Consider the following 12,051-nt stretch of genomic DNA (forward strand, 5'->3'; position numbering starts at 1 on the left):
ATAAATTTGCTTTCCGGGAAGCATAGTAGAAAGCTAATTGTTAGGCAAGATGGAAAGGGGTGGTTAGGGGGTGGGAAGGAAAAAGGGGTGGGGGGGGGAGAAGGGAGGAGGGAGGTTAGGAGTTAGGGAGGGGGGGGGGGGCTAGTGAATGTGTGAATGTTAGGTGTATGAGTGTATGAGTGTATGAGTGTCTAAAGAACCAAGTCTTCAGATAACAAATATCAGAGGGAATGCATGTCACTGTGTTTTGCAGTACATGTCAGATAGTACTAGAGAGACCCAAATATACAGTAGCTGACCTCAGAAAAGTCTTCATGATGGTCCTAAGGTCAGTGGACTTTAAAATTGGTTTCAGGCAATGAACTATCTATAATTTTAAAAAAAGCCTTCTTGGCCACTAAGTTAACATGGGTTTCATATTCAACTTAGAATCTATTATAATTCCCAGGTCTCTTGCCTCTGTCAGAAAAGAGAAGCTTAAATTCCTCCAAATGTAGTTAGGAAGATGGGTCAGGGACTAATGAATGACTAAAGAATGCCTCCGATTTCTTCAAAATTAAAGATGACTTATTAATTCTTAACCAGTCTCTCACACCTTGAAAACCCAACCTTTGGGGTTAGAGCATCTCATCACCTCCCGAAAGATTAGAGTGAAATGGGAGAAGGACTGGTGGGCACAAAAGAAATGGGAACTCAGGCTTAGCAAACAACCTGTGCACAGCCACCTTAAACTTAGACTCCTAAACACTAACAATCCTCCCAGAATTGAAATTGGCTTATTTAAATCTCAAGAACTGCAAATATGCCTCATCTACGCCCCCCTGGCCTTCTGGAACAGAACCTCTCCCCCCTCATCGAATTTATCGCTGATAACATTAACAGTGACACCCCTGCTATCATATTAGGAGACTTCAATCTCCACGTGGACTCCATACCCCCCTCCTCCTCCTGTCTGAAGTCGAGAGCCCTTAGAGCTCTCGACTTCAGACAGCTCATAACATCCCCCACACACAAAGCAGGACACACGCTTGACCTCATTTTTGACAACTCCATTATACAAAGCCCTAATGCGCCACACTGCACCCCTGTCCCTTGGTCAGTCCATTCCCTTGTTGAAGCTTCTCTCTCTACTAAGACTTCATCCACACACATCCATACATACAATAATATTTATTTATTTATTTATTTTTAGTTTTTATATACCGATCTTCTTGCATTAGATGCAAATCAAACCGGTTTCCAATGAACAAAAACTTGCCTGTAGGCAGTACATGGAACCATGAACATCTAAGAAACTCTTGGTAACATAGTCAGAGAAATGAATAACCAGGTAAACAATTTGAATAATACCATACACTTCTGAAAACCCTGCTCAAAAAAAGACCTAACCTCCTCTCTCTCCAACAACCTCAATAATCTAGACCTTACCAGTCCTGATGCCACACTCTCCTCCTGGAAGAACCTCACCAACAATATTGCTGATGAACTATGCTCCGTTATCAGCAAAGAAATATCCCATTCACACAAATCTAAGAAACCTTGGTAGACCCCGGAATTAAGAAAATCTTAAACTTGACTTTAGACTAAAAGAGAGAACTTGGCGTAAACATCCCTCCCCCAAAAATTCAACCATATATAAAAATGCCCTCCACACCTACAGAAACTCCACCCTCATGACCAAACGTGACTACTACGCAAACAAAATTCATGATTATCAGTACAACGCAAAGCCCTTTTCTCACTTGTATCATATCTCATGAAAACAACCCCCCCCCCCCTCCCATTTCCGATGAGGAGTCCAAAAGAAAAAGTGAAGAACTTGCCCAGTACTTCAACAATAAAATAAAAAACTTATTGCTTCGTTTCCCTACAACCACCCACACATATCCTCTACCAAACAACCACAGCGCCAAACTAGAAACACTTGATCTCACCTCATCCACTGAAATAGAATCCATTCTAAAGAAAACTAAACTTGCCACTCACCCATCTGACACTATCCCTACCAAATCCCTCTTATCCATTCCTAATGCTATTGCTAAACCCCTAGCTGAAATAATTAACTGCTCTCTCTCCCTAGGCAAAGTCCCTGACTCACTAAAACAGGCCATAGTCAAACCCCTCCTCAAAAAACCCTCCCTCGACTCCGCTGTTCCTGCCAATTACCGGCCCATTCAAACCTTCATGGAAGTCATGGAAAAGGTAGTTATTTCTCAACTCTCAGACTACTTAGAAAACCATAATATCCTCTCCCAGTCCCAATTCGGCTTCCACAAGTTCTTCAACACTGAAACCCTCCTAATCACCCTTACTGACACCATTCTTAAAGGGTTTGACCAGGGTCAAACCTACATTCTTGCCCTACTTGACATCTCGTCTGCTTTTGACACCATAAACCACAATATCCTTTTGAACCGGCTATCAGAAATTGGCATCTCTGGCACTGCCCATCTCTGGTTTAAATCTTATCTTGAGAAAAGAGACTACATAGTCAAAATTGGCAATTCAGAATCCTTATCCATCCAATTAACTCAAGGTGTCCCCCAAGGATCTTCCCTTTCCTCCACCCTCTTCAATATATACCTGTTGCCCCTCTGCCAACTCCTCTCTGAACTTGGCCTCAAACACTTTATCTATGCAGACGATGTTCAAATACCTATCCCTATACAAGAATTCCTATCCAAATCCCTCAAAATCTGGGATAACTGTCTCTCTTCCATTAATACCCTTCTCAACAATCTTTACCTAGCCCTAAACACTTCTAAAACAGAGCTACTCATCGTATCCTCTAACCATAACATAATATCACTCATCACCAGTGATCCCCTCCTCCCCCCTATCCCCTTCTCGCACAGTGTACGGGATCTCGGCGCCACTATTGACCAACAACTAAATCTGAAAAAACATATCAACACAACCTTAAAAGATGGTTTCTTCAAGCTACAGGTTCTCAAAAAACTTAAACCCCTCCTTCATGTCCACAACTTCCGCACTGTCCTCCAAGCGACTATTTTTGCTAAAATGGACTACTGCAATTCCCTTCTCTTAGGCCTCCTTTCACCACCATTAAACCCCTCCAAATGCTACAAAATGCAGCAGCTAGAATTCTCACCAACACTCGCAAGTCTGACCACATTACCCCTATCCTCAAAAACTCCATTGGCTCCCTATCTCCTCTCGCATACTCTACAAAACACTCACTATTATCCACAAAACCCTACATGCTCACAACATCTACTGGCTCGATGACTCCTTCCGCTTCCTCTCTACTAACCGTCCCGCTAGATCCACCTATAAAGGTTGCCTATTCACTCCCTCCCGGAAAACTAGAAACATAGAAACATAGAAATGACGGAGGAAGAAGACCAAACGGCCCATCCAGTCTGCCCAGCAAGCCATGCACTCTTTTTTTTTTTCCTCATACTTGTTATGCCTGGCTTTTAGTACCCCTTAGTTCCATTTCCCCTCCACCCCACCACCAATGTAGAAAGCAGTGCCGGAACCACATCCAAGTGAATATCTAGCTTAATTAGGGGTAGTAACCTCAGCAATAAGCAGGCTACACCCATGCCTTTGTCCACTCAGACTATGTAATTCAGACCTTGTTGGTTGTTGTCCATATACAGATCCTCTTTTCCACATTCCCCCTGCCATTGAAGCAGAGAGCTATGCGTTGAAAGTGATGTATTAGATTTTCTCCCCTGCCGTTGAAGCAGAGAGCTATGCTGGATATGTATTGAAAGTAAAGTATCGGCTTATTTGGTTTTGGGGAAGTAACCGCCGTAACAAGCAAGCTACACCTCGCTTTTTTGTGAATGCAAATCCTTTTTTTTTTTCCACATTTCCTCTTGCTGTTGAAGCCTAGAGCAATGATGGAGTCTCATTAACCGTGTGTATGTACATTGAACAAGGGTATTATCTCCAGGTAGTAGCGCTCATTCTCGCGAGCCACATTAACAATCAACAAATATTGAACAAGCCTAATAATTGGCAATACCTATAGCCTATGTCCTCACCGGTAATTTTACATACTCTTACCCACCCCTCTACTTTTTTTTTTTGAGATGGCAGCCCTCCATCCTTCCGCTCCGTGAAGGTGGAACACCGACCACTGGCATCCCGCTCCGTGAATGCCTCTGTGGCTACTGCTGCTCCGTGCAGTGTTCTGCCACCTCCTCCCACCCCTGGCCTTGCAAGCCCTGGTTATTGATCCCTGCATCCACTACTTTTTGTGGCTGTGACAGCTCCCCCCCCCCCCCCCCCACAACAAGACCTTTAATTTGGGCTTCAAGGGCTGCTGCTTCTCCCTTTTACTGCAACAGGTCTAAGGCGATCTCTAGCTCAGCCTTTCTGTGCACTTCGGCGATGGCTGTGGCGGCAGCTGTGGCAGTAGCGGCTTCCTGTTGTTCTTCTATTCTGAGTCCTTCTATCTTGAGGGCTGCTGCTTGTTCGGTATACTGTATGCAAACCACCCCCTCTTCATTCACGTCCTCTAGATTTGATGGATCCACAGTGTTTATCCCATGCCCCTTTGAAGTCCTTCACAGTTCGGGTCTTCACCACTTCCTCCGGAAGGGCATTCCAGGCATCCACCACTCTCTCTGTGAAGAAATACTTCCTGACATTGGTTCTTAGTCTTCCTCCCTGGAGCCTCAGCTCGTGACCTCTGGTTCTGCTGATTTTTTTCTGACGGAAAAGGTTTGTCATTGTCTTTGGATCATTAAAGCCTTTCAAGTATCTGAAAGTATGAATCATATCACCCCTGTTCCTCCTTTCTTCCAGGGTGTACATATTTAGATTCTTCAATCTCTCCTCGTATGTCTATTCTATGTCATTCGATGAAGACCCTCCACCTTTTTGGTCGCCCTTTTTTGGTCACCTTTTTTGGTTGCCCTCTCTTCTACTAAAGAACGAGCCCTATCCTTGGCAGGCCCGTCCTGGAATTCCATGCCCCCTGATCTCCGCTTAGAGCAGGGGTGGGCAATTCCAGTCCTTGAGGGCCACAAACCTGTCGAGGTTTTAGGATATCCTAATGAATATGCATGACATAGATTTGCAAACAACTGAGGCAGAGTGCATGCAAATCTCTCTCATGCATATTCATTAGGGATATCCTGAAAACCAGACTGGTTTGTGGCCCTCGAGGACCGGAACTGCCCACACCTGGCTTAGAGCCATGTTCTCAGAAATTTAACAAAAAGCTTAAGACATGGCTTTTCAAACAGGCATACCCTGAATAGAGTCCATTCCCCCTATTCTTCCTTCCCTCTATTCTTCTTGCTTCCTCTCCCCACTTCCCCCTGGGCTCCCCTTACTTCCGATCCTCATCCCCATTATTTCACTGTATTCATCATATTTTATATAGTTGTATTTGTCATATTTTATATAGTTTACTGTATTCATCTTATATCATCCAGTGTTAGTCCTGTAAATTCTCATGCATTTCAGTTTCTTTTGCCTTTTTTACTAGATTCACCTTATTTTATATTATCAATTTTTAGTTCTGTACTTTATTCCCCCTGTATTTCAGTATATTTTATGCCTTGAATTTCAGTATATTTTACGTCTTGTATTTCAGTATTTCTTACGCCTTGTATCTCAGTATATTTTTGCCCCGTTTTTCAGTATTTGCTATGCCTTGTTACCCCTGTACCATCTAGCAGTTATTAGTTACGCCACTTTTTGTCTGAATCCTCTTCCCCTGTGTATTTTAGTACCCTTTTTCCCATGTTACATTCCTCTAGCTTCCTCGTTCATATTATTTTCTCCTATTATTCCATTTTACCCCTCCTCACCCCCCTTGTTTTTTGGTTCCTCTATCGTTCCCTTGTTTCCCCCACCCTTGTTCTCTGTAATACATTAAGTTATCTGTAAACCGATATGATGTACCCATGAATACCGATATAGAAAAGTTCTTAAATAAATAAATAAACAAACAAATAAATAAATAAAAGGAAGGACGTAATCTGATCTGATTTGTCTTTTTCCCCCTCCATCTTTGAAGCTCCCCTGCTCCCCAGATGGCAAACCCAGGCAGTGCTAGCTATCTTCCCTTCCTCCCCAGACCAGAATATATCCCCTGCTCAGAATGTCTAGATCTGAGCAGCCCCAAGAGACAGAGGATCCGAACCTGATCCCCTGCATTATGACGCATAGAACTATGGGCAGATACATGGGGCTCACCCGCAGTCTGATTGTTTTAAATTTAAAAGTGTTATATCTGACCCCAGGGTTCAGCTGCAGTGTTATGTATTGTAGTGCATGGGATCCAGGCTCTGATCTCTCAACCACAGGGTTCAGTCAAACCCAAAGAGGGAGGGAAGATGGTGACTAATACATTGGTGACCCTTACTGGGCAAGAAGTAGCAGTCACCAGGGCATGATATCTGGGAAAGGGGATCAAAGATGGAGAATATAAAGGAGAAAAGCCAAAATAATTTACCAAAAAGTAATTAGACCTTCATGGAAGTGCAAGGCGATGCATTTTACAATTTAATATTTGAATCCATGCATTACCTCACAGCAAATGATTGATGGTTGATTTGTATGAAAACTTCCCAATTCAGCTGGAAGATTTTTCCTATGGACTTACTGTTCTAACCATTGGATCACATCAATACCATCACACTCTTTTGGCTATAACATAAGTTTTGGTCTTGGGTTTTCATTACTTCAAAATAGGAAAATACATTCACAATCCAAAACGTACATATTACAGGGATAGTTACATCATTAGCAGAATGTCCTAGAAAATGAAGGATGGGGAATCCTGTAGATGACGTCAGTAGGACCCCTCTTTCTCTTCCACCCTCCTGCACTTCCCTCCTTCCCAAATAATTTACAGAAGTTAAGAGTTGGTGTTTTGAGTCAATACACTGGTCAACAGAAGATTACAATGGTGCAGCTCAGAGGCTGTGTTTGCTGAAAACTGTCCTAGCCTGCGATTTGAATGACACCTGAAGGTGAATTGCAGACTGCGAAATTATCGGCAATCTACGCTTGTGATCATCACCGTACAGTCAAGAACAGGCTCATTCCAACTAATGTGAAAAATCTCATTTGCCTACAGAGGTAACCATAAAACCGTGTTCTAAAGAGAGCTGGTTGTTTTTTTTTTTGTTGTTTAAAATCAGGTTGAGATAAGAAAGGGAACGCCTCCCTCCCCGGACTGAGCAGGAAGGCTCATTGATCCTGTCCTTGTTTTGCTGCAATCTCATTGCTATTCCGCACTCGCCTCCTCTCCCAGCCTAGAGGAGGAGGAGGAGGAGGTGAGTGGCGCTGTGCTCCTGGCCGCCCCCCACCTCTTGAGGAATGACGTCATCCCTCCGCCTGGGGTTCCTTTATGATGTAGGATTCTCCCAGCCCTCTCTTCAGACCTCTCCGAAGGCTGTGGGCGACTGGAGGAGCAGAGGCTCCAGCTGCACGGTTCCTGCCATTCGTCCTGCACGTCCAGGAGACGAGGGGAAGCGAGGAAGGAGCCTGTTAAACTCACCCACCCACCCACCTCCCATTCCACTTCTTTCCTTTGGTATCCTAAAGAAGAGAGATTCCTCGAAACCTTTTTCTACCTTTCTCCTTCTTCCATTTTCGGTGCCATCATGTCTGAGATCCTGCCCTACAGCGACGAGAAAATGGCTCGCTACGGAGACGACCCCGAAAGCCAGCTCTCCTTCAGCTGCCGCCTCCAGGACACCAGCGCCTTCTTCGGAGGCAACCAACAGAAAAGACCCCCAAAGCTGGGGCAGATCGGGAGAGCCAAGAGAGGTAAGGGTGCGGGAAAACAGACGCGGGCAGAGAAAGCCCCTTCTCCTTTTGCACAAGGCTGCTTTCTACATTTTTTTTTCTTTCCGTCCAGTGGTTCATACTGGTGATTGGAAATGTTAATCAGAGCCCCTAATCGAAAGAAATAAACAAAGCAATGGCAGAAAGGAGCCCCCCCCTCCCCCCCTCCCCTCTCTTTCTGTAGGCTGCAGCTGGAGGGGGGGTGGAGGGGGGAGGGGGCGTCCATGGCTGCTGTGTTGAAAGCTGAGGACTCCCGGACCAGCGCCAGCTCCATCAGGACCGATCCTCCCTTTTAGCAAAGCATCAATTGCATGCGATTAGAGCCTCCCTGCTAGCTAATTATTTACTGCCTTTTAATTAATGGGTTACCCGTCGTCCTACACCGGTTCCTGTTCGTTTCGGTGCAGATTTAACGCAGCCCTGTTATTGCCCAGCACTGCCCGCGGGTGACGCAGGGATGCAGCCACCTCTGGGAGGGAGCCGCAGCTGCTCACAAAGACTTGCCTGCGGGGGCTTGGGCTCTTGACTCTTTACCCGTCGGTCTCTGATGGGCTCCTGCTCTGACATTATCCTTTCTGGAGCAGCTCCTCGCCCTCACCTGCATGAAACAGATTCTTGTTATCACGTTCTGCACCTTAGCCTTGTGATGTCTCTCCCTAATCCTAGCTGCAGGGGTCATTAGTATCAGCTTCCACGAAGTGGCGCTTCTGCTGCACCAGATGTTGCCTCTGTTAATTGTTTTCTGTTAGGAAAAATGTGCATTCCTATTGCTAGATTCATCAACACCGTGCGGACTAGGAAAATGCTGTGCCTATTCTCCATTTTACAGAAAAGCAATGTTTTAAATAATTTTCAAAAACGGAGCTCTCCAGGTGCTAAGAAGCCTTTTCCCTTCTCTGTTTTCCCCTTCTAGTTGTGATCGAAGACGACAGAATAGATGAGGTGCTAAAGGGGATGGCAGACAAATCGCCTGCTGGGGTGTAAACTGGAGAAGAGAAAGCTGCATCCTCCATCTGCAGACTCTTTCACCGATTTTTAAGCACTTTTGGCTGTGCATGTTTGTGGACTGTGGTCAAGGAGAGAGGACGAGAAGACGTTGAGGCTGCTGGCAAATCTCCAACACCAAACTCCAATCCAAGTCAATGCCGGTCCAGCTGGGGCAGAGGGCTCGAGAGGAGCCCGGCCGGCTTTCTCTTACATACATCCTGCTCCCATCAGGGATCCTTCCTTCCCTCCTGGCTCCGTGCTTCCGCCGGTCCGGGCGGCTGGGGCGCTGTCCGTTTCAGCACCAACGCGGGGAAGGCACCCGGGAACTCCTGACGCGGACTCACTAGGATCACCCCCTCCCCTTCAGCAATGCACTTTATTCTTCTTTCATCAACAGCTCTGGATGATATCTACTGTACGCTTCTCTATCTAGTCATTGTGTCTCTATAGAACTGAAGAAGTCATTCTTAGTGATGCCAATTTCTGTATGTTTATCAGTGCCACCAAAATACAGGGAACATCCTTGCCCTCCTAGCTCCCATCTTTCATCCCACCCCCCTCCTCCCCCTTTCCCAGCAAGATTTCAACATACCAGCAGATCGGAAGCAAAAAAAAAAACAAAAAACTAAAATAAAATAAAGCCAGCCGCCAGCATGGAAAGAGGAAGGCGAACTGAAGACAGTTTCTGTGCTGTCAAAAGACATTTCTGCTCCATCTTTTTTTGCATGAGCTTCCGGTCCTGGTGCCCACTCCGGTGCCATTGTTCATACCCACTATGGCACGCTCCTTTTTAACAGAATTCCTCATATTTGTATTTTTATATCCAAATCTTTGTTAAAAATGAGATATGCTCGTTTAAATGTCTTAAGGTTGCATCAAAGATATGTTTTCAAGAAAGTGTACAGAATGAATTCGATTAGAAGACAAGACAAATGTTGGTCATCAGTATATTCTGTATCAGTATTGGACGGAACCTACTGAATGTGGTTTTGCACACAGCGCCCTTGAATTGAATCATGTATTTAAGAAATCTTCTCCTATGATTTCTTCTTTCTTGATGGAATTGGTTGGGGGAACGATGACGTTAGAACTATTGCACTGTTTACCAATGTGTTCAAATGACTTGCGGTTATTTGACGCTTCTTTCTTGGGATGTTAAAAGCTGTGTTTTTAATTTTGTACTTTATTTTTGAAAGGCTTATTTTGGTCTGATTTGCATGGAAACCTTAATATTTTCAATAATACAACATCATTTTATGAATACAATAAAGCAAAAAAACCCATAACATTCTAAGAATGATCCATTGTAAATTTTAATACCATTTTCACTGTATTTGGTGAACAAACAAATTAATAAAATATATGTACAATAAAAGAGCTTGTCCTGTTCTTTGATTCCAAAACCTGCTGAGAATGATGGCTGGTTGGATTTTCTTTCGAACATACAAGTCAAAACCTTAAAAGAAGAACAATACTAGAAATAACACAGAATTATCCAATCCAATTAAATGCATAAACTTGTTTCAGCAGACGACATTAGGAAACCTTGTGGCACACCTTAAACGGAACAGAAAAGATATATTCTCAGGAAGCTGTCGTCTGCTGCCTATAAGCCAAAATATTTGAGATGTTGGGAAGCAAGAGAAAGGTTCTGGGAAAGATATTGGCTTACAAAATGCCCCTCTCTCTGTGAAAGCTAAGTGTCAGAGCCCAGGTAATTTATGGAGCAGCTTTATACCTGCTACACACACATTCTCAAAACGAACTTCTACGCATAAACTCGGCTTGAAAAGGACGTGAAAGTCGCCTCCGTGTCGCTCTGGGTCACACCTGCTCTTTGCAATGCACAGTTTCTGTGCGTGTGAATGTATGCATACATCCAACCCGTTTTGTGCAGGCAAAAGTATCTGCCTGACATTGATCTGTGCATCATTTTATAAGCAGACACTCTTGACAATTATAGCAAGCCATTAGTGTGTGCACAAAACCTGTGTTTTATACACGTAAAAGGCTCTGAAAATTCGCCCCTATAAAGCCCCAATACCAAAGAAAGAATATTAAGCACTCTCCCCTGAAAGATCTGCCCCTAGGGTGCAGATGAGAAACGTGTAGAGGGGCGGTGAGAATGCAAAGGTAAGGATAAGCGAATTCCAGCTACACCTAGCAGGGTATAGCAAGCTATTCCTCTGGAAATCTCAATATTTAGAAACAGCATATTGCTAGCCTTCCTCCTACTCTGGCCACCTCCCTCTCCCACCTCCACCCCCACTCTCACTCCTTTTTTCTCTCAGTTTTTCACTTTCCTGCCAGAAGAAGTGTTTAGAAAGCTTTTTATAGCAAGTTGTGAAAAACACACAGAACTTGATTCTGCCTCCAGAAGAGCTGGAGCTGAGAAAGACGATGGCAGAGTCTAGAGATATGAAATACAAGAAGAGAAGGGAAGCTTCCAGGAAACGGACTGACCAGAATAAACAATTGGTATAAAAACCAACATTTGCAGGAGCACGTCAGGAACCTACAATAATGGGATTAAAATAAAAACAGAAGATGTCTTATGCCAGATGCCCCCTAACTGTTCCCCACAAGTAAAGGTTCCTGGCAGAATGCGGGATGTTCCTTTACCTGTAAGGAACTGAACTTAATTTATATGTGGATCATAATCCAAGCAGAGGAACCAGAATTCACATTGTAACAAGTAAAACATATTCAAAGAGAGTTTCTCCTAATCTAGAAGCCAACTTTAGAGCAGATCCTGCCCCAATAGGGTGGCATATAAAGAAAATATTCATCAAATAGTCTTTGAGCAACAACTAAGGTAGTTTTGTGAGGAGACATGACATCCTTTGAGGCTAGAATAAGAGAGGAATGAGGAGATTCTGAGAGCCACAGGCCAAAGCTTAAGCTCGAGAGGGTGAATGTTAGTGGCTGCGTATCTCACCACCTACACAAACAAGTTCTACATGTATTTTATAAACTATGCAGTGGGAGCCATGTATCTCCACCTCCAAAATACACACGTTGGTGTCAGAATATATGTTTTTTAATACAGGGATCTACATAGTTTATACATCTATTTTGTCAAATTACACACACACATATATACTGTATGTGTTAAATTGTAGCATGTGCATGTAATAACCCTGTTTATGCGTGGAGGCAGGGATTTTATAAAGTTGGCCGATGTATGCATGTACCTCACACATGAAAATAATACTTATGCAGGTCACCAGATCTAGACCCACCCAAAAACTGCATAAGAACATAGGAAGTGCCGTGCTGGGT

General features: G+C 44.0%; 1 protein-coding gene across 1 annotated transcript; it reads left to right on the plus strand.

The window, feature by feature from the left end:
• The first annotated feature begins 7,407 nt into the window (after positions 1 to 7,407).
• On the plus strand, positions 7,408 to 10,044 carry LOC115099210 (calcium/calmodulin-dependent protein kinase II inhibitor 2). Its single transcript, XM_029616649.1, has 2 exons — positions 7,408 to 7,764; positions 8,696 to 10,044. Exons 1-2 carry the CDS (start codon positions 7,599 to 7,601, stop codon positions 8,764 to 8,766), a joined length of 237 nt encoding a protein of 78 aa, XP_029472509.1. The 5' UTR covers positions 7,408 to 7,598; the 3' UTR covers positions 8,767 to 10,044.
• The last annotated feature ends 2,007 nt before the right edge of the window (positions 10,045 to 12,051 follow it).

Source organism: Rhinatrema bivittatum, chromosome 9, assembly GCF_901001135.1.
Source record: "Rhinatrema bivittatum chromosome 9, aRhiBiv1.1, whole genome shotgun sequence".
NCBI lineage: Eukaryota > Metazoa > Chordata > Amphibia > Gymnophiona > Rhinatrematidae > Rhinatrema > Rhinatrema bivittatum.